At 35.2% G+C, this 23,433-nt stretch overlaps 2 protein-coding genes across 3 annotated transcripts; both read left to right on the forward strand.

The window, feature by feature from the left end:
• The first annotated feature begins 878 nt into the window (after nucleotides 1-878).
• LOC145223156 (quinone oxidoreductase PIG3-like) lies at nucleotides 879-2,270 on the forward strand. The gene has a single exon (XM_080089512.1). It carries the CDS (start codon nucleotides 1,025-1,027, stop codon nucleotides 2,138-2,140), a length of 1,116 nt encoding a protein of 371 aa, XP_079945638.1. The 5' UTR covers nucleotides 879-1,024; the 3' UTR covers nucleotides 2,141-2,270.
• Nucleotides 2,271-2,307: 37 nt separating this feature from the next.
• LOC145223155 (WD repeat-containing protein 81-like) lies at nucleotides 2,308-22,477 on the forward strand. 2 transcript variants are annotated; one of them, XM_080089511.1, is made up of 26 exons: nucleotides 2,308-3,221; nucleotides 3,361-3,415; nucleotides 3,475-3,577; nucleotides 3,635-3,808; nucleotides 3,916-4,098; nucleotides 10,960-11,176; nucleotides 11,234-11,305; nucleotides 12,308-12,465; nucleotides 12,541-12,825; nucleotides 14,798-14,999; nucleotides 15,063-15,270; nucleotides 15,406-15,648; nucleotides 15,710-15,826; nucleotides 15,914-16,023; nucleotides 16,111-16,295; nucleotides 16,357-16,488; nucleotides 16,578-16,644; nucleotides 18,256-18,360; nucleotides 18,426-18,692; nucleotides 18,752-18,881; nucleotides 18,960-19,095; nucleotides 19,225-19,450; nucleotides 19,973-20,151; nucleotides 20,222-20,402; nucleotides 20,472-20,628; nucleotides 21,991-22,048. In XM_080089511.1, exons 1-26 carry the CDS (start codon nucleotides 2,358-2,360, stop codon nucleotides 21,996-21,998), a joined length of 4,764 nt encoding a protein of 1,587 aa, XP_079945637.1. In that variant the 5' UTR covers nucleotides 2,308-2,357; the 3' UTR covers nucleotides 21,999-22,048. The 2 variants fall into 2 exon arrangements, with proteins under 2 accessions (XP_079945637.1, XP_079945636.1); XM_080089510.1 differs by lacking the exon at nucleotides 21,991-22,048 and adding an exon at nucleotides 22,056-22,477 and having other exon boundaries at nucleotides 2,309-3,221.
• The last annotated feature ends 956 nt before the right edge of the window (nucleotides 22,478-23,433 follow it).

A 23,433-nucleotide genomic window follows, 5' to 3' on the forward strand; every position in this document is an offset into this window, starting at 1 on the left:
CATTAATTTCATAGCATATATTTTTTTTTCTTAAATTCCTGACTTTTAAGTACATTTTGACATTTCTCCCTGACGCAGATTTAAACACTAAATTCCCTGACATGTCAGGGAAAATCCTGACGTATGGCAACCCTAGTGTAGTCTAAGCAGGAGATTGTCAGTGGACGATTGGTGTTTTGTCTAAACGTGGCAATTTTAGAATTGAAGTAGGCATGTTGTTGTTTTTTGAAAATTGATTTTTTGTTCCACTCATTAATAGGCATACGGTAATAAAGGGAATAAAAGTACAAAATCGGATTTTTTTTTTCTTGCAAGTAGGATTAGGCCTACCTAGGTCTGTATGGGGCGCTGTTGTCGAAAAAAAAATGACTTGCAGCTGGAACTTGGCCGAAGGACCTGGCGCGCCTGACCCATGTACAGACATAAAAAACCCGATCGGGATTCGTCCCCGGGAGTGTCCTGGGTTCGAATTCGAACCCCGTGAAAAGAAAAACGTGTTTTTTCGACAATGGTGCCTATAGCATATCGGCCGTTCTGAAAACAAACAAAAAACTCGCAAGATAGCTAACTTGCTACCAACCATAACTAACTTGATACTACATTACGTTTCTAGTTTGGCTATGTTTCCTGCAAGTTAGGTAACTTGCCGCAATTTAGTTATATTTCGTTTCAAGTTAGCTATATTCCGTTGCAAGTTTGTTAAGTTTCTTTGAAAGTTAGCTAAGTTTCGTTGCAAGTTAGCTATGTTGACCCCAGATAGCAGTGCAGTGCACTGCAAGTTAGCTAACTTGCTGCAACTTAATTTATTCGACAGCGGCGCTCCATAGGTCTGTGGATCTAACCTGCAATGACCATTTTCACTCATCTGTAAAGTGCAGCACTTTGTGTTACGCATGACTGCACACACAAAGGGAGAATCCCAAAGTTGCAGCGTTCCTGTTCCTGTACTATTTGCATTGCATCTACAACAGGACTTTTATTACAAGCAATTTGGTTTATTTAAACTGTAGATCTGTGTTAAAACATGTTTATTTGTAACAAAGCTACTGTTCCATTTAGTTTTCCAGTAAGGTTATTTTTTGCTGTCCATTTACATCGGACAATTGTCTCTATTGAAGCAATGAAGGTGGTAAAGCAAAACAAGTTTGGTGGGGCTGACGAACTGTATGTGCAAGATGTACCTGAAATACCACAACCACTTCCAAACCAAGTGCTTATAAAAACTGCTGCAACTGCCTTAAATAGAGCTGATTTGCTGATTCGGGAGGGAAAGTATCCTGGCCAAAAAACTCCACAAACTCTTGGTCTTGAAGTTTCCGGTGTTATTGAAGCCACGGGAAGCAACTCAACAAAATGGAACAATGGAGATAAGGTAATGGCTCTTTTACCTGGAGGAGGTTATTCACAGTTTGTGACTGTTAACGAAGATCATGTAATGCCTGTTCCTTCCTTGTTAAATTTGCAAGATGCTGCAGCAATTCCTGAAGTTTGGCTGACAGCCTTTCAACTTTTACATTTTGTTGGGAAAGTTGCTCCTGGTGAAACTGTTCTTGTTCATGGTGGTGGAAGTGGAGTTGGTACAGCTGCAGTTCAACTTGCCAGGCTGTCACAAGCAAAGGTTTTTGTCACTGCTGGCACTGAAGAAAAAATCAGCATTGCAAAATCACTTGGGGCTCAGGATGGGTTTAATTACAAAGATGGAGAGTTTGCAGACAAGGTATTTCAGGCAAACAATGGAAAAGGAGTAAACCTTGTGTTAGACTGTGTTGGTGGTTCTTTTTGGACACAAAATTTAAAAAGCCTTGCTGTTGATGGCAGATGGGTTGTGTTTGGTCTTTTGGGGGGTGGTAGTGTTGATGGTCCCTTGTTATCCCAGGTGCTTGCTAAAAGAATTTCAATTTTGGGCACAACATTAAAGTCTCGCAGTGATGAGTACAAAGCAAAGCTTATCAAAGATTTTACAAGCCAAGCTTTGCCATATTTTTCTTCTGGAAAAGGAAATGTGCAGCTAAAGCCTGTTATTGACAGTGTTATGGATATTGCAGAAGTGGTTGAAGCTCATCTTTATATGGCATCAAATAAAAACAAGGGCAAAATTATTCTTAAATTTTCAGATGTGAAGGGTAAATCCGAACTTTAATCGTTGTATACTGAGAATTGTGTTGTACCCTTTTTGTCATAATTTTTTTATTGTCCAATTTGTAATTATTATAATGCTTTTCATTTTCATTTTATGCTGATTGTTGTTAAACATGCTTTTTTTCCTTTTTAACAATAATACAACTAAACAAAATTTTCAAATTTATTTGTTAGAAAAAAAAGAGTGTATTTATTAGGTTAAAAATTCAATTTGTGTAATGGATAGTCTGGCATCAGATCTTCAGCTAGACTTGGAACTGCTGCATCTTATTTCCACCAATCAAGTTGCTGCCCTTGTTTCATATGAGTGGTTGGCCAATGTAGCCGAGTTTGGGGAAACAGTGCCTTGTGAAAATTTTCCAAAATACACTTCTCTACAATTGAAAGCTTTTTTGCATCATTCATCCACTGATCTTCCAGATGATTTTTTAAAAGTTTCAATATCAATGTGTGACATGTCCCACTTGAAACAAATTTTTCGGGATAGAAGATGCAATGATGATACTAGTTGTTTTTTGTCATTTTTAAAGGCTCACTGTGGAAAAAACCTGAAACAAATGTTACAGAAGATGCATTTGGGTTGCAAAAATGCATATGTTGCTTATGATTTAAATGGTACAAACTCTGTGCTGTTTGGAGATTCCCATGATCCCAAATCATTAGGATCATACCAAAGTGTTGAAGTGTTTCATGTCAATATTTTACCAGTGATAGCCACATGCTGTATAAAAGAAAAGTGCTATATCATAAAGCCATACATTGATTACAGTGTCCAAGATGCATTGTTGTACAGTCCAGCACTTCTTTCTTCCTCTTCTACCAAGCATTTGTTTCTTCTTTACCAAGTTTTACACATGATGAAGTATTTAAGTCAGCACTTTCCGCTTTTAGATTTAAAGTCCTTGACTTGGGATAACATACATTTGGACACTAGACACTGGATTCAAGTTGACTTTTACAACATCGAGTCATTAACTGCATCAAGCCCTAAAGATCTATGCACACAGGATTTTAAGCATCATGTTTTAGCTGATGATCAGCAAAATGTTGATGATGGAATTTGTCAAACAATGGAGAAATGGGTATGTAATTCATATTTGTGGATACTGAATTTTAATAGTCAACTTTTTTTTAATTACAGGTTTATCTTAAACTGTGTACAGTTATCACACAATTACTGCATTAATGATTTTTCATTTGTAAAAGATTTTATATTTTTAGGTTTGTGGTCAAATTTCAAACTATGAATATCTTATGTACCTCAATAGGCTGGCAGGTATTTTGGTTTTGTTGTTACTACATGTTCTTTTGTTAATAATCATTTGGAAAAATAAGGTCGGAGATTTGGAGATCCACATCACCATCCCATTCTTCCATGGGTGTCAGACTTAACAACTTTTAATGGTGGTTGGAGAGACTTATCCAAGTCAAAATATCGGTAAATTTAAAAATGCAAATGCCTTTAACGAAACTTGCTAAAAAGTTTTTTTTGTAGCTTGAACAAAGGAGATGACCAACTAAATCTTCAATATGAAATGGCTCAAAATTCTGACTCAGGATCAACAAAAATTCATGTTCCCCATCATATTCCTGATATGCTGTCTGATATCACTTACTATGCATATTTAGCTCGTCAAATACCAAGAGAAGTTTTGCAGAAATTTGTCAGGTTAGTGTTGAGAACATCATTTCTCCAAAATTTTGAAACCTATGTGAAAATACTGATACTTGATTGCTGTGTTGCCATATTTAATGAAAATTGAATTGCTTTACCAGATCATACTGGGAACCGAATGAATATCCAGCCAGTATTCAAAGGATGCAAGAATGGTCCCCTGATGAATGTATTCCAGAATTTTACACTGATCCTGCTGTGTTTTATTCAATGCATGAAGATATGACTGATTTAGGGTGTCCTGAATGGTGCAAGTCCCCTGAGGAATTTGTGAACATGCACATGTAAGTACATACAAATCTGGCAAATTGCATAAATGGCATAGGAATTGTGAATCCCAAACCTATGATGTAAAAAAAGTCAGTTCAATCTAGAGATAGATAGATTATTAATTATCAGCCATTTTCGGCGCCGGTATTCGGCATATTACCAAATCTGTCTTTTTGTCACCACCGATAAACGGTCTGTTTGTAAATATGGTACATTTTGGTGCAACTGTGTCTTGCCTTAAGCATTGCCCAAACACTGATCGGTAGAAAGGCAAATCAACGCCCAAAGCTTCTATGCTCTGTGGTGGATTTCATTAGTTTTGTTTTTACACAGGTACATTCGTTTACTTTATACTTTGCACTTTAGGACTTTTACTGCAAACAAAATATCGACTTTTAATATTAGTTATTGGCCTACTTAACTGCCTGTAATCGGTATCGGCCTTAAATATCCATACCAGTCTATATCTAGTTCAACCCCATCATTCAAATAATCTGATGGATTGCAAATGATCCATGCTATAAACCGGAATGGGCACCGATCCGCTTTTCCAATTGTTGTTGAATGCTGTATAAAGATAACATTTAGGGGTGTTTATATTTGTTGACTGATTCTGATTAGGAAGCATTGTTGCATCATCAATTTTTCCTGTATAAAGATAGGAACCCAATTGATAAATACCTGTTGTAAGTTTGGCAAATAATGTATGTGGTTAATCTATAAATAGGGTGTAGTGTAGGGTTGCCATATTTTATGATGCACAATCCCTGACAAAATTTATCTCAGTTGCGTTAACCCAGTGGGTCTCAAACTTTTTCGTTATCGTTATTATGGGTCCCCTTCCCTGAAGGGGACACATCTTGATTTCACTCTGTTTTTTTCTGTTTTTTTTCTTTTTTCTGCCGAAGCGTTTCCATGCACTTTTGGCATGAAATCTTTGGTGGATTTGGATGAAACTTTCACAGATGGTAGATATAGTTATGTAGATGTGCCATCCGCTTTGTTTGAGTTAATAACCCCAGTATTTACCCCGCTAGCCCCCAAAATGTAAAACGTTTTTGCATGTTGCTGCGCACCACAAACGAAAAAATTCTGTGGAGTAACAGTATAATAAAGGTAACAGAGAACATGCTACTTGTGTTTGTGCATTACGGGAAGGGCGTTTTTGCACATGCCAGTTAGAGGGGTGTTAACAGCCTTATGACGTCAGATGTGTTAACAAATGTTGCTAAAAACACCTCATTTGGATGAATGGAATGAAATTTGAATAGTTTGTAGTCCATACAGCATATTTATTTATGCTCAGTACCAGTCACTGTGTTTTACCTTACAACAACACACTTTCACACAGTTATCTCTTGAAATACATTGTTTACAACTTTGCATGTGTGGGGACCCATGAGTTTCTGCCTGCAGAAACAACCAAGGTTATAAAGACAGTAGATAATATGGGACCCATTATAAAATAATTTTAGGAAATATAGTAATGTTTTAAAGTAGGTTATAATGTATATGCAATGGCAATATGTGCTCAGCCACCCTTCTAGTGTTTTCCAAACGTTCCCTTTGCCATTATTTCGAGGGTTCACGGTCCTTAAGCCTGAGTGTGTATTTCAGAAAAATGAAAGTTGATTGCAGGATTTTAGTTACGCAAAATTGCGCATAACAATGATCTAAATCTGACATCACAGACCAGACAAAAACATTACAATTATGCGCAAACAATACCTTTTTGTTAGTTGTCGTGCAATAAAGCCTATTGTTTAGGAATGGAGACGGTCGATTCTCACTTTCACTTTGGTTTAAACTTATTCAGTGGCACAAAATGACGCCAAATAAGAATATAGAATTACTTCCACCTTTTCGCGGTTCCCGCAAAATGCCCTAAAGGACTGCGGACCCCAGTTTGAGAACCGCTGCATTAACCTTTTTTTGCGATCCAAACACTTCTATTCCGGAATAAATTTGGAATATTCGGAAGTCACACGGACGGCGACACGTTAGATATGATACTCTGATCTTTGTCAATTTACTTTTTGCTTAGGCTTTTGTTTAAGTTCTATCCTTGAAACAATAAGCACCTATATCTGGGGTCACCAACCTTTACCACTCTAAAACCATTCGGACCAGTTTCACACAGAAAAAAAACACTGGGAGCAACAAAGACCTTTTCAAATTTAAAATAAAATGCCACTGTAAAAACGTTTTTATGTCTCTCGACATTAGACTTTTTGTTGTTAGTTAGTTCCTTGCATATTAGGTACACAGTTAAAGCAAATGAAATTTCCCCCATTCCCATGTAGCATCGAATGCTGTGTTTTCTTGAGACGCAGATTTTTATTTGTGTATTTAACGCATATTGTTAGACAACTAGTAACAAACAGGTATTGTTACGCGCGCACACACACTGCAAAACAAAACAGTAACTTTATGTGTTGTAGCTAACTACTTGAAACTTTCTCCGTTGGTACATTAATTATGGGTCCCCTTCTATGAAGGAGACACATATTGTTTTTGTCCGTATTTTTTTTTCTTTTTTTCCTTTTTTCTTTTTTTCTTTTTTCTGTCTAACGCTGGTTTGTTAAACGCGTTTGGTCAAGAAAGAGTGCTCCAAATTTATTAAAATTTAGACAGATGTTACATATTAATCCAAATTTGATCCTCCTGAAGTTTGACCCCGAATGACCCAGCGGTTCACCCGCAGGCCCCCAAAACGTAATTTTTTTTAAACGGCTGTACTGACTAAAGTACATCATCTAGGAGTTATGTGCTCTGTTGGTTGGTGCAATGTGATGTTTTCTAAAGAATTTTCTAACTTTTAACAGGATTTACCCATTTTTACCCCTTAAACCCCAAAATATTCGTTTGACCCCGAATGAACCAGCGGTTCACCCGCAGGCCCCCAAAACGTAATTTTTTTTAAACGGCTGTACTGACTAAAGTACATCATCTAGGAGTTATGTGCTCTGTTGGTTGGTGCAATGTGATGTTTTCTAAAGAATTTTCTAACTTTTATCAGGATTTACCCATTTTTACCCCTTAAACCCCAAAATATTCGTTTCTGTCTAACGCTGGTTTGTCAAACGCGTTTGGTCAAGAAAGAATGCTTTAAATTTATTCAAATTTACACAGATGATAGCTATTGTTTAAAACCTGATCCTCCTAAAGTTTGACCTCAAATGACCCAGCGGTTCACCCACAAGCCCCCAAAACGTAAAGTTTTGAAAACGGCTGTACTGACTAAAGTACATGATCTAAGAGTTTCATGCTTTGTTGGTTGGTGCAATGTAAGGTATTCTAAATACTTTTCTAATTTTTTATTGGATTTACCCATTTTTTACCCCTTTAAGCCCGAAATAATCGTCACCCCTTAAATCCCGAAATAATCTTTTTGGTTTTAGGCCAGAAATACAAGCTCTAATGTGCTGAAATTTCAAACAATTGTTTGCAGTAGTTTACTCGTTTAGTATTCAAAAATTTGCCTTAATCAGCCAAATAATGACTTTTACAGCCATAGTTTGTGTACACTGTCAGTCAGACAGAAGTCCCGAGGGAGTCATTCAGTGGTTTACGATTAAAAGGTTTAGTGCAGAGCGGGAGGGATCAGCTTGACGTCCGGACAGACGTTTTAAGAGACAGTCTTTTCAGTGATTAGAAATCAGCTGTTTTTGCGCAGCAATGCCATGTCGTTTTATAAGTTATCACTCGCACTTCCAGCAAACGTTTTACGCCTAAGACGTAATTTAAATTCAATAAAAGTGCTTCGGTTTTGTAAATGTCAAGCAAAACATTGTTGATTAACATAAAGGTGAAAAAATAAACATAATTTCGTTTTATAGCCGTGATAAATAGTATTTAAATTCTCGTTGTCGGTTGGCCGCCGCATGACCACAGGTCAACTTGTAGGTATTACGAACACAGTTAAGATCGAATTTTCGTCACAACGTAGCTTCATTATTTTTGACAAACCAATACTCAAATATAAATTAGGCAAACCGGTATTGTTTTACACTAAGTCTGCTTGCTATTGAAAACGGTGTCAAAATAGGTTACTAAAGGTCAGTGAGAGGTTACTAAAGCTCAATGGTAGTCGTTTTGTGAAACAAAGTTAAGTAAAAAACAATTTGTTATGTATACCTGTGCAGCAAATGGCTGTTTAATTTATAGTGTCTGTAATTACGGCTTTGTAGGAAAATTTGTTTAAAACCCGACCTTGGACGACAATATCTGGGTCGAAGCAAGAGATTAAATTGAAGTATTTGTATCGTTTTTTTAATGTTTTTGTAATTATATATATGACAATAATAGTGCCAAAAGAATACGAATTTTTTTATTGTTGGGTTAATGCTTTCTAAAAATTTGTCCTTAAGAATCTAAACATCACCGCAACATTTGTTTACCGTAAATCCGCACAAACACGCGTGTAGGGACCCATTAGTTTTTGTTTACAAAAACAATCATATGTGTAGATCAAATGATGAGTATAGTAAATTGGTAAATATCGTATAGAATATATAAAATGGAAGTATATCAGAAAGCCACTCTTCTAGTTTCATAGTAGGCTATACATATATTTTTTTCTTAAATTCCTGACTTTTAAGTACATTTTAACATTTCTCCCTGACACCGATTTAAACACTAAATTCCCTGACATGTCAGGGAAAATCCTGACGTATGGCAACCAGGGCTGCCAAAGCTTGGGTTTTGCCCCAAGATCTTAGGTTTTTACTTGACGTCTTGGGTTCTTGGGTTTTATTTTGAAAATTATAGCAATTCTTGGGTTTTGAGTCCTATTGATGAAATAAATATATTTAAGAACTATTTTAACGATAAAAGTTTTTCGGGTAGTTGCACTGTTTAGGCCATTTTATCATCTCCTTTATTTTCTCTCCTTTCTAGACCTTAATTCTTTCTAGATAAGTATACAGTGAAAGCAATCGTTGCATAAAGTTAACATTTTATTATAAAAGAACTGATACCCCATCAATATGAGCGAAAAATCTACTCCACCGAAAAAGAGAAAATGGTATGCTATGAGTTTTAAAGGAGAATGATTGAAAGGTGTAGAATTTAAAGAATGGCTGATTCAAGATTATAAAGATAGCGATTCAAGCTATTGTAGGTGCTGTAATATTAAACTGCAAATAAATCAATGCTCGTTAAACATAAAAACTCTGCTAACCATCGAAGAAGTTTTAAAGCTGCTGAATCTTCTGTAGACATTACTAATTTTATGAAAAGGAAAACAGATGATAATCATTAAACAGCCAAGAGTGAACTGGCGATTGCTGCATATTTCATTGAATATAATATTCCCTTTGCTTGCATTGAACATTTCCTACTAGTTTGCAAAGTTGCATTTCGGGACAGTAAATTGTCAAAAATTTGTCAATGAAACGATTAGATTTCCTAATTAATTGCATTTCTAACCACATTTTTCAATCTTGGGTTTTCATTTGAATTCTTGGGTTGTCTTGGGTTTTGTTAAAATTCTCATTGGCAGCCCTGATGGCAACCCTAGTGTAGTGCAGATCAAAAACCGGTTAATTGCAATCTGGTTAAGCAGGTAATTGCTTTGTTGCACAATCAAATAATATTCTTTAAACATGGTAAGCCTAAATTAAGGAAAAGTTTTTTTTGCTTAAATACAGTGCCACAAATGTATGTTAATTGTTGTATGGCATGTCTGGAATGCCTGTGCATTCCAAATCTGTTTGTTAAGAGACACAAGGTTATTGAAAAGAAACAGGTATTCTATGGAATTGTAAGTATCCACTCTAAAATAAAAGAGTGAGGCATTTATCTCTCATTTTTGCACACCATGTAGCAATTATATTTGCGGTATGTGTTCCATAGTGTAGAGCACCTGTGAATTGCTGATCTTCCTGAAACACATGTGATTAATTGCCCCATACCCACCACAGTTTAAAAATTTGGCGTCTAGTTGAAGTGTTGGTTAGTTTTGAAAAACCTAGGTATTTTTTCTTTTTCTGAAGAGAAATTGTAAAAGGTTGAGAAAAGGTAGTGTGCACATGTGTTATACATTTTACGTTCAACAAGCCACTTCACTTTCTGAGGATCTCCCACTTGCAGCTTCAGGAGAATGGCCAGTCAATATACATACAAATGACAAATACATGTTGAAAAACCACCTTCCCAGTTTAGAAGTGAAAATGTTGTATTTTAGGGGTTATTGCTAAAATAGGCACGTACACATTTTAGGCATACCATGTTTTTTTTAGCTTAAAACCATGGCAGTTTTTGACAAACTGTAATATGAGTAGTGCATAATGAAAGATTTTTTTTAAAAAAAAAGTAAAAATACCTTTATGAGAAGTCTCTTGTTGTACAGATTAACTTTAAATGAAATGATTTATGGGGCAATCAACAGACATGTATACTGTGGCAGAACAGTACAAATTTTGTGAAGTGAAATTAGGACACTGGTCAGCTAACTATGGGCCACTATGTATATTTAGTGGGCAGTGCATTCATATTTTCATTTTTTTTAATTGTCAAAAAATGGTCTTAAATTTTGATATGAACATATTTTGTGCCCTCCTTTTCACTTATCACATGTGTATCCAATTTTTAAATAAAAATTTTGGTGGTTTGGATGGTAGATTTAAATAGTGCTGTAGGACATAGTTTTGATGCATTGGTGGTCTGTATTGTTTGGTAATTAGTACGTTTGGTCCCAAAATCCATCCTAGTTACCATGTAATCCCCTCAAAAAGCTAAATATATTAATCTATGTTTGCATTTAATTTGAAAAATTAAAACAATGTTTTACATTAGTTTGTTGCTTTGATTGTCCTTACAATTACAGAAGTTTAAGGCTTGTGGGTTAGTATAGTCCATGATATTGTTTTTAGGAATATGCTGGAGAGTAATTATGTGTCCACAAATTTGCATCATTGGATTGATATAACTTTTGGTCATAAATTGTCGGGCAAGACAGCCATTAAGGAATTAAATGTTTGCCGTCAATTGGTTGATCAACATCAACATCGTTTAAAACAGGGAATTATTCAACTCTTCCAAAGCCCTCATCCTGTTAAAAAAAGATGTCATCTTCAACCATGTCTTGATGTAAGTTCCTGATTGATGAAAGATAGCTTTAATGTAACACTTTCATTTATAATGCAGAATGTAATAGCAACCAAAAAGTGTGACATTACATCATTAGACAGTGTACCAGACTATGATGTTCAAACAGAGGTAAGCTAAAAATGAAATTTGACTGTATTGTTCAGATTTGACCGTATTTTTATGTTTTTGTTGTTCTGGGCATCTGCACTTAAAATCTAACTTTATATTGGTGTTTCCAAAAACCAAATTGAGCTATGTAATTTTTACACCAAAATGCTTCTGTAATCCACACTTAAAAAGCTATCATTTTAAACTTAGTAATTCAAGACTTTTAAATAGTGGGTTAGACAGATTTTGGGTCATAATCTAATTATGCCTCCCATTGTTTTTAACCCTCCCAAATTCTTGTTAAATTTACTACACTCATATAAAGGTCCATATCCTATGGTATGGTACATTTACCTGCAAAGGGGTTGATGTCCACTGAAAAATGGACGTAGACCAGTTTATTACTTAAAGTTCTCAGCAAATATGGACATAGCTCCACTGCTAACCACTCAATCCTGAAGATTACAATGATATGAAATAGACAGAACGAAAGGGCTATGTCCAAAACCAAAGAAAGTGCATTGCCCAGTTTTGTTTTCAACTGACAATATATGCCCCCCACACAGGGATATATAACAATTGTTCTTCTTTCTGTGTTTTTTTGGACGCTTGTTTAAAGATTTAGTAACTGAAAGATAGTAAATGTTGCCTTAATTATGAAATCTTCTTGCAAATAAAGTAAAGGACTGTGACGGTTTAGGGTCATTAATTGAGGTAGAACTCTAAATTAGTTGTTGTATTTTATTGTTTAACAAGAAAAGTGATTTTACTTTTTGAAGCATCATCAGTATCTGAGAAGCAATATGTGTTGTAGTGGATGTTGTTTTATTCTGATACCAAACCTGTTGCTTTTCAGACACTGACTTATAAAAGGGAAGTGCATTTATCTTGTTAATAAAAAACAGAATTTTACTCCAGTAGTTTCTGTAGATAAAATTGGGAATCATTTGCTTATAAGGTTGGGAAACAATGCTTCAGATTCACTTCAGTTTGCAAAGACCAATAATAATAACTTAAATTCAGGGATCTGAAGAAGTTTCAACAGCTAATGATAATGGTGACAAGAATGTTGCTGAGAACCCAGACACAAACATGATAGTACTGCCAGATGGATATGACCCTTTTGCAAATCTGGATCAATTTGAAAAACTTCTTAGTTTTAGGCTTTCTGTGAACACCAAGTCAGTAAAAATTTAATTTTACAACCAATTTTTTTTAAATGCAATTTAAAAAAATTGTATGCCCAATCTCTTTAGGTCAACAATTTCAACGAATTTACAAGATGTTGTTGATCTTGAGCACAATAGTATAACTTCAACTACCAACGAAGAAATGATTTCAGATCATAATGTTATGACATTCTTCTGTTTGGCTATGGAGTTGTTCTTTGCAGCACAGTTGAAATCACATGCGATGAGTGGAAAATTTGACAGAAGACTGGAGGCTGCTGTTCTTTGCTTTGAAACCAACAAGGTGTTTCTCCCATTAAATGTGAGACATACTTTGACACATTTGTTAAAATGTGCAGAGACTTTGGAAAAGTAAGTCATAATGTTATGTTTTGTGAATCATAGTAAGATAAGGCAAACAAGGGTAGTCAATGTAACATACCTCTTTTGCCATTAAATGTTGGATGGACTAATATGAAGTTTTTACAGATGGTACATATAGTCATGTTTGAGCCTTAATATTTATCCCGCTGGTTCCCAAATTGAAAAATGTTTTTGTCTGTTTTGTATGCTGCCGGTCACCACAAACGAAAAGTTTCTGTGGTTTAATAATCTTATCAAGGCAACGGAAGGTATTATGCTACTTGTGTTTGTGATCTACTTACATTAAATGGTGGCTCCAGATCCTGGGATTTTCCAATTTAGTCCTAAAATCCCAACCCTGGTTGTGCACCCCTGCCCTAGACACTGTACCACACAAGGTGTACAATGGAAGCTTAATGCAGAGTAGTCAGTAAAATAATGTCTACATCTACTGGGCAAACAGACATGCTAATGGGCAATATTTTTGTTAATTTTAAAAAAATAGGTGGCTGTAGTAGAAAATATTGTTTTTGTCTTTTTTCTGTCCAATACAAGATTATTCATTGGTAAAAAGAGGTTCAAATTCTTACAAACAAATAATAGATGGGTACCTAATGTAGTAGTGCTTTGGAAACTATCTTCATTTGATATATCATTGTTAATGTTATCTAGTCAAATGGGGTAAAAAAAAATTTTGCTGAAGTTGGGGTAAAAAAAACAATACCCTCACAGCTAAACCAAAATTTTTTTTAAATGCTTTCTTTTTCATAGGATGTATTTATTCTCTGCCTAAAAAATAAGCCATAAACCATTCTCAGATTTTGTTTCTAGGCAATGTCCAGCAGGTTGAAACAACAGTAGTAAACTTCGTATGTTAAAAAGTCTTCAACAACCTTTAGAAACTTTCCTGCAGATTTTTGATTACAAGTTTGGTGTCAATGACCTTTGTTCTGTGTTGTGTCATAACTATGACCTATTAAACAAAAAAGACTCCACTTGGCTAGCTTCTAAATTTTTCCAGATATCTTGTTGTATCATGTATTTTTTACACCTCAAACATTTTTTTGGCCCAAACATTTTTATTTGTCACCTGGAAGTTTAGAAAATAAAAAAGAAAGTCTATAAAACATGTACTTAAACCAAAGTTGTATAAAATTGCTTTGGGGGGCCAGTTTTGGAGGAACTTTTACCAAAAAGTATACCTGCATGGCTAAAAGTACAAATTGGGGTCCAGGCGTAAAGAAAAATGCTACAAAGTAAGAAAAAGAGGTTATCATATCATTATGTGGTAATTCAATCAGTTTGGGGTAGAAAATTAAACTTTATTTCAATAAGGTTTTAGGTTACATGACCGGTCAGCAGGTGGGTGAGCTCTATTTAAACCTAGTTGCATACCAGCAAAAGACTGGGAAATGAAAAAAAGACCAAATCAAAGGCAATAAATGCAGTGCAATAAAGGTACAAATCCATGGAAAGTTTTGGCACCAATTTGAAAGTGTTTTATTAATTTACAAACAGTTTACTAACTGATGAAATTTCTGTCTTATCGTTGACCTTAGGATGGTTTATTAAGTTCGTATAATTGAATTGAAGTTCCAACTGCCACTTAATTTTTTTTAAATGGTCCTAATGTCCACTTGTTTTTTTTAGCCCGACATTGTTTTTTTTGTTCCTTTTTCGGGTTAAAAAACAACAACAGTTTTTGTCAAATATTTTTTTTGCTTTTTAGTAAAATCAAAAACTTGTCACATAACTTTAAAAGTAGTCCCATCAGCTTTGTTGGAAAGAAAAACTGACCTTTTGTTGCCTAAAATAAAAGTTTGGCAACAAAGTTTCAAAAAATTGTTTTTTTACCCCACTTGACTATATCTAGTTTACATAGTGTGTGCCATTATGTTTGGTCTGCATGAATAGCTGATGTAAATGTCTACAGTTATTACATTTGCAAAAAATATTTTGTATTTTATTTATTTGTACCCAGTATTGTCAAAAGTATACTTGAGTTTGAAAAATATTCACATACTGGAATTGGGCAAAAGTGCAATGTAGTACCCCGTATATTTACTATGGCAAAAAATGAATTTGCATCACCTACAATTGACCTTCTGGTAAACAAAGAAATGGAAATATTTTCCACACCAAGATACTTCTGTGATTTGTATGACTTCCTTCAACTTTTAATGGTAAAACATTTTTTGTACATTCACTAGTACTGCCAAGAAAACGATGATTTCTTTTGTATTAAGACAGTGACAGACACATACCAAAGTCCCTTAAAGGATAATGACTTCATTACAGTTGAACAATCTCTTTTTTGTCTTCTTGATCAACTACACAACTGCCCTGATGGCTTAGAAATTCTCTTGCCACATATAATAGCCATGTTCGACTTTCCAGCTTATTACGCTGCCAAATTTTTTGTTTTGACTTTTGACAGAGTTGCACAGGAGCTGGGTAGGTCTTTAATTTGTTTTGTTTGTGAACTTTAGTTGTTAAACTGTTTCTAAACATAAGACCTTCTCTGGTTTGTTTGTTTCCTTTAGATTTATTCTTGGCTGTCATGTCATTGATTTTTTTTAATTTGTACAGGTGTGAAAGAAACATGCCAATGGTTTTTGGAACCAGTCAACAAGTTGTATGACAGTGTTAACCATTTGTTGGTACAGAATACCAGCAAAACAGGCAATGCTGGTGACCTTTGCACAATTTGTGCCATGTTGTATGACAAGTCTTTTCTCATCCAGCTCTGTAATCGGTTTGGTCTGAAGACATTTGTGGATTCCATCTCCCGACATATAACTGAATGTCTTGTAAGAATGAACAAGAGATTGGGTATTTACATCATTATCATAATTGCCAGTTCATTCACTGATCCTTTTGCTTTGCATTTTAGAGATTGTAATGGATAGCATTCAGTGGATGATGAAATGGTTAGGTCCAACCCTCACATCAAAGTATGTCATTCGACATTTATTGAGAGCAGCAAACTTATGTTTTTATGCAGACTCAGGTATTGGACATATCGCTGATCAAAAGTTTTTATTAATTCACAACTTCAAGAAATTGGTAGTTTAACACATGACTCCCAATGTTTTAGGTGTCTTGTCAAACAATCATTTGCAAGTAATAGACTGCCTAAAGTTTGCTGCTGCTATGTATGGCCCATCATTGTTTACGTTGCAGTACATTCCTCACATTTCCCACAGTGTAAGTGCACATACTGATTATATGTTGTTTCTGCTTATATTGTTTGATGTAGAATTTGTATGTGAAAAATTGCTTGGTTTTGTGCAGGTTTCCACTGCCATATCTGGTACTCAGTTTACCTCTAGATCTTTAGCTGCATTGGAGGCAAGCTGTACTATACTTTCTCATCTACTGTTAAACCAATCCAGCAGCTTGATTCTCGGACAATTGCCAAGACTTTCAAAGGAAATAATTATGCCACTTATAGGAACACTTCAATCAAAACGAATAAGGTATTACATTAAATTGGAATGCTTTTATAAAAGATAGATTTAATAAACAAATTACTGGCAGATTTCCTGGTGGAAGTGAAAAACGTAAGCAACTGTGTCTGAAAACAATTCACTTGATTGTTACTTTAGCAGTTATAATTGGAAGAGATCAATCCCAAAAGCACCTTACTGGCTTGCTACAATCTTTTTTCAGGTTTGCTATGGTCTTTTATACCTTACTGCTTTTCTACAATCTGTTGACTCAAAATTTATGTTTGACAATGACAATGTGTTTTACTTTAGTACATTTTCGATGCACAGACATGGCAATAAATCTGTGGAAAGGGTCCATGATGAACCGCAATTTGAGGTAATGTTTTTGTTAGGTGAAAATTCACTGGTGGCCCTTGTCAAGTGACTAAAAAATATACAATATTTGACTTTATAGGGTAAAACCAAATATTCCCAAAGTTCACTTTCCTTAAGGGTAATGTTTTGGTTCTTGTTTATGGGTCCCCTTCCCTGTAGGGGACACATCTTGATTTCACTCATTTTTTTCAGGTGAAATTTGTCCATGCCTTTTTGGCATGAAATTATTGGTGGATTCAGATGAAACTTTCACAAATGGTTAAAATAGTCATGTAGATGTGCCATCTGCTTAGTTTGACTTGATAACCCCAATATTTACCCCGCTAGCGCCCAAAGTGTAAAATGTTTTTGTAGGTTGCTGGGCACCACAGATGATAGGTTTCTGTGGTGCAATAGTATCATGAAGACAACGGAGGTTCTGACAGCAGAAGCGGTGACAAATGACTTTTAAAAAATGTCTGAATTGGATGGAATTTGGACTCTTTATACAATTTGCAATTTTTAGGGGCAGATTATTAAGTTTTACCCTGTGGCCTCAGCATTTACCCTACCAACCCCTAAAAGGAGTGATTTTTTCAAATAATGTCTAAATTGGATGAGATTTAGATAGTTTGTACCTCATATAGCATGATTATTTTTTACTGCATAATATTGATTGATATGTTTCAACTTATAGCTCCTAACTTAATGATTGTTATCTCAGAAGTTGCAATATTTACAACTTCGTATGTGTGGGGTTTCTGCTTGTAGAAACAAACAAAGGTTAGAAAAACATTGGCTACTATGGGACCGAATATAAATATATATGTTTCAAAATAGGTTATAGTGTATGTGCAATGTCAATATGTGCTAAGCCCCCCTTCTAGATGTTTCTATATAATGGAAACTTTTTAAAGTTTACATACATGACATTCAAAATTATACCTGAAGTTAATCCTTTTAAAGTTTGAACCTGAATGTGAAAAGTTTATGAGGGCCAGAAGTTTTATATATTGTGGGTAAGTACATTGCAAATTGTTTCATTTTGCAATATTTAGTTGAATTTTAGAGGCACTAGCACAGAAGTCTCAATGGTTTACAATTGTGGCCATTTTTGTGAAGTGGGAGGTCCTCTGCTTATATATGAGCAGAGTTTTACTGTGCATTTTTTCGGTCGACATATATGTATTGCAAAGTTAAGAAGTTTTTAAGTTTTGGGTAATGCTTTCTGCTAATTTGTCTTAAAAAATAATATTCTTACCTTAAAAATACTGTTACCAATTTGCATAAAACATGTGTACCCATTAATTTTACCTGCAAAAACAGTCATATTAGTAGGTCAGATGACATGCATAGTAAATTGTTAAATAGAACATACAAAGTAGCATAACACAGAGAAGCCACTATTGAAGTTGCAAGGCAGGCCCACACACCTTTATAACGAATCAAGCCATTTACCCAAACATCGCCATAAGGCACAGGTATCTAGCCTTGGTGGGATACGAACCCATGATCCCAGTACCGGTGTATGTTCACCTTAACCTTTCGAGTTGGCTTTGGTTTTCTATTGTTTGCCTCTTCTATGATATTGTTTAGTATACTTGTGCTTTTAGTAAAAAGATTAATGTTTTAGATTGATGATTTGGATGTAAACAGTTTCTTAGCACCCAGTGAAGATTCAATTGCTGTTGTCATGGAGATGAATGCTGGTAATAGATCAAGAGCAGATAACGGGATGGTAAGATTTGTGAACTTTGCTACCAAACCAAATCATATGCTAGTTAAAAAAAAATGATCCACCAGATGGATGTTGGATATAGATCTAGCAAAGATGATGTACAAATGTCTGAGGAACAACAACAGCACATTGAGGCAATCAAGAATGAAATTGATGAAGCTTTTTGTCCGGAGATTGCTTACCATGCTTATGTGCCAATTACAAGACTAATGGGTGGCTATCACATGGAAAGGATATTAATTGACAATCATGATTTTATTTGGGGATTAAGCTCCAAATATGAAACTGCACAAAGTGATCAAGGTCTTGACACTGCAATGGACAGGATGCAGGTTAAATTGCTACTGTTTGGTTGCTTGGTTGTTTAATTTCTGACTTAAAATGTGTTTAGGTTGATAAAGGTATGATTGAAACGCTTCCCAAGGCCACTGTAGTGGGCAATAGAATAGTGTTTGACAAACCTGATTCGCTGCCATCTTCCATTCCCACTGATGAAATGATTTATAGCAAAGATTTAAATGGTAAAAGGTTATTGTGTAGATGGTTTATTAAATCTACTTGCTTTTAATCTTTTACATAACGATAAATAATGCTTGCAGAAAATGGCTACACTCATTTGAATGGAAATTGGCTGGCATATTGGGAGCATGAAATTGGTTTAGCTGATGACGATTACCACATTCATTTCAATCAAATTGGCCTTCAAAGTTTTTCTGGACATTCTGCTGCTGTCAAGTAATCTTTGTTATTCTATTGAAACCATTTTTACACAAACTACGTTTACTTTACTGGATGCAATTTTACAAAACTTGAATCACTGACAGGATACAGTATTTTTTTCCATTTTCCATATTTGTTTTGTAGAAGTGTTTGTGCAAATGATTGTGAAGGCTGGTTCATGAGTTCAAGCAAAGACAAAACTGTTCGAATTTGGTCCCTACATGGAAGTGCAGCAGAGTCAGTTGAGCCTCTGTTTGTTTATCGACAGCACAAGAAAACTGTATTTCATGCCAGTTTAGTTGTTGCTGACAATTCAGTAGTGAGCTGTGATGGAAATATTCATGTTTGGGATCCTTACACTGGGCAACAGGTATCCAGTCTCTAGAAACCTTTATTTTGAATCCAGAGAAATGTTTTATTACTTTAAAATCAGGGTATTTTTTTCTCCATGTGAACAGAGGGCATTTTGGAGTAAAAATGTACCTCAAAAATTTGAGGGTAAATTTAACCTGCTCATATGATCAGGCTTAGTGATAAAAATGGTGCTTTATTGCCTTCCCAAATGTGTGTATTTAATTCCATATTGATTTGCATCAAATACCAGACTTAGACTTGGTTAAAAAAGGGCAATAGTAGACCAATAAACTGGGACTTACTGATTAGCTAAGTAGAATGCCAGGACATGGTGTTTAATACATGGCAATGTCAGCAAAATTGGAACTTATGACAAGCCTACCCGCCCATATTTACCCCTCAATGCCCCATGTTTTACAATATATCATTTGAAAAAGTTACTTTCCTTGGTTTCATGCAAATTAGTCATGCAAAGTTGGACAGCAAAGTCGTTATGTTGTGAACTACTGCTCCAATCGAAATCGTGTTTTTTTTGCAGATTACGTGTTTTGATAGTGGAGAGTTTAAACCAGGCATTGCATCAGTATTAGCCTTGCCTGATCCACAAAGACAAGTACTAGTGAACACATCTGAGACATTGAAACTCTTGGACCTTCGCTCATGTCTTCTTGTAAATGAATATAAAACTGCTGTTGGCCCTTCAGCGGGTGGGATAAGGTTAACATTGAACACCTTATAAATGTATTTACTGATTATTTTTTGCTCAAACGTATGTTTGTGTGTCTAGATGCACCTGTTCCATAGGGAATTGGATTGTTGCTGGTTTTTCTTCAGGTGTCATATCAGTGGTTGACTTACGAATGGGACCCATCTTGAGAATTTGGCATGCACATGATAATGATATCACAACTCTATCAACTATGTCTGATAAATCTTTTATATCAACTTCCATGGATCAATCTATTGCTGTAAGTTATAAAAAAATGTTGTAGAAACTCAATGATAATATAACCAATGCTACAATTTTCAAATACCAGGTTTGGGATATGAACAGCACCAATGCTCGCATGGTATATCGATCTGTAACTGAGCCGATTCAAACCACCAAGGTTTTTCACAATGAGTTGATAACATCATCTTTTTCTAATCGGATATCTGTTTTGCCTCTTCCTCAACCAGGAAATAATAAATCAGGTCAGCAGTACTTGCAGATATAATAATAGCATGAAGCTGTTTTTCTAAGCTCTGCTATGTTTCTATTGAAAGGCACTTTTAGTAACATATAAAAACATTCCTGTGCCACAATTTTGTTTAATATGGTGATTGATGAGACTTTCCATGTTTATTAGGGATGTTTACAGGAGTATCATCTTTTTTTACTTTGTTGGTCAGTGGGCCCAAGAGATAAATAAAATTATGCTTATCACTCAATCCGGCAAAGGTGCATTTGATTGGTCTGGTGTGATAGAAACTTTAAGGTGGATCTGATCATGGTGGCATGTAACTAATCAGTTATCTCAAAACCCTAGTGATTGCCCTGCAAGTTAAGGAGTCAAATCAGTAATTCTCAACTGCAGGTTGCATGTCTGTCGTCACTTTTCATCTTGTTGGCTAAAAATACTTTTGTGAAAATCATTGATATGTTTAACTTATAGAATGTGATAACCTTAAAAGTCCACATTTTTTAGGTCTACATTAGCTTAACTTTCAAAAAATATGTTAATTTATTTCCGTGGTTATGTGGTATGTTGTTGCTCCAATCCTTGGAAATATGAGGAAATATAAGAACAACTATGTCAAATTGTTAGGCCAGTGGTTCTCAACTGGTAGTCCATGATGCTTTTAGGGTGGTCCACAGGATGTCCAATTAAATGATAAACTAGAGATGATTGCATATTTCATGTTGAAAGAGTATTCAAATGTTAGCTGTTAATGATTGTATCTCACTTATTGAAATTCGGTTTAAAGAATTATGTTTCAAGCCCAAATGGTTGTTTCATATGTGTACTTCAAACTTGCTCAAAAATGGAATAGTCCACAATACTATTTTTACTGGGCCGGTGGTCCATGGCCTGAAACGAGTAGAGAACCACTGTGTAAGGCATTAGCTTAAATGAATAAAATTTACATAGTTGCAGGCTTGGTTGGACTCGTTTTTGCTATATTTCCAGCAGTCAAACATCATCAAAATTAGATGAGGTGGTTTGTCCAATATGTCTGGTTGTGACTGTAATGTTGTTTTTGATTTTTCAGCCCAAGTGACTAGTTATTGACATTTTAATGTAAAACCTAAATATAATTGAAGCATAATATTACAATAGATATATAGCCGTTCAACTTGAAACATGGCAAATTTGAAAATAGACTTTTGGAACATCATTTCTATTTGTAGGTAAATCCAAATATTTCAAGTGAAGTATGTGTGCAGATTTTAAATAATGACCTTTTTTTTGTCTACTATCTTTGACTAAAATCTTTCATAATTTGAATGCTGGGAAAAAAAATTTGCGCGAAGAAGTATTGTTTGCCAACAAACATAAACGTCCTTGGACGAAGGTTATTAGGACATACTTCATGAAAGAACCCACAACTCAAACAACTCCATCCACGATTGTCCGCAGATGCCAACACACTACGAAATACGTTGGACAAACCAATCGCAGCTACGAAGCTTCGCTCTGATTGCATTCGTGGAACTCTAACGTCTTTCACTGTACTTCCTCTGAAACGGCAACTTATTGTTTCTTCTGATACTGGTGCTATTAGATTGTTGGCATAACAACTACCAATACACGTGTATTAAATTTTGATTTTTAATGTTTTCGGCATTAAACTACTCTCTGGAACAGCCCATGTGTTTGTCCTGAATTCTTAATTGCTCTACATATTTTCAATGACAAAGTGAAATAAACAAATTTGAATGTTATTTGAAGATTACGAGCAATAAGTTTATGGCTAAGTTTTTTTAGTGTGATTCATTGATTTGCGCCTTGTGTTCGTTGTGAAATGCCTAACGTGCAATAAAGTTTTGCAGCGTACTGTATTGGTGGACTGGTGGTATTTGGCCAACGTGCCGCACATACACGATCATCTGCAGTGGTGCGAGGCCTATCTTAAAAGACCCACAACGCATGCAAGTTGCAACTTGCAACTACAGTTCAACAGGGCGAACTACTGCAGGCAAAACCGATAGGCACAAAGGGAATCACACACAGTATTGTAACAGGTCGATCCAACGTAAAATAGCTCGTCCTTTTACCGAAGTCAACAAAAATAGGTAGCTGCAGCCAGGTAACATACTGTAAGCCAAAAGCGTTTGGTGTTTTTCCTTCAACCAAAAGCAATGTGGTTAATCAGTGGCGAACCTAGCCCGAAATTTTATACTTTTTTGCCAGTGAAAAGTGCTGAAACAAACTTATGAGAATTTCGTTTTGGGGGATCACGACCCACGTGACTTATATAAGTTAGCGGCACGCGCGTAGATGTTAGTTTGTATTTCTCCACGTGCACGTGGTCAGAGCAGGGCTGCCACTCCAGATATTTTATAGCTAGATCTACATAGTTTTGGTTAAGCCTAAATGAAAAATTTGGGATCTAGATGATGGCTATAAAATCTAGATAGTTTTTTTTAAACGTTTGTAAAGACCATAGTAACAGAACAAGCCTACAAACGTTCCCAGATTAGCACATAATAATGTTGTTGTTATAACTGTAACAGAATAAATATAGTGATGATAAGGAAGAAGTAAAGCTTCTTAAATATCTAATACAGGTCGATTTATATTAAAAACCTTCATATGTGTTGTTGTTTGGCTAATATATTACATAAAATTGGACTATTTTATGTTTAGTTATATTTTTGGATGTTTTATTTTTCAATCTAGATCATTCTAAATATTTTTGAGGCCAAACTAGATTGTTTCATTCAAATGAAAGTGGCAGCCCTGGGTCAGAGACTGGATGCTTGTCCGTTTTTGTAATTATGAGTGAAGATAAGTT

This window comes from Phallusia mammillata, chromosome 4 (genome assembly GCF_965637545.1).
Source record: "Phallusia mammillata chromosome 4, kaPhaMamm4.hap1.1, whole genome shotgun sequence".
NCBI classification, from domain to species: domain Eukaryota; kingdom Metazoa; phylum Chordata; class Ascidiacea; order Phlebobranchia; family Ascidiidae; genus Phallusia; species Phallusia mammillata.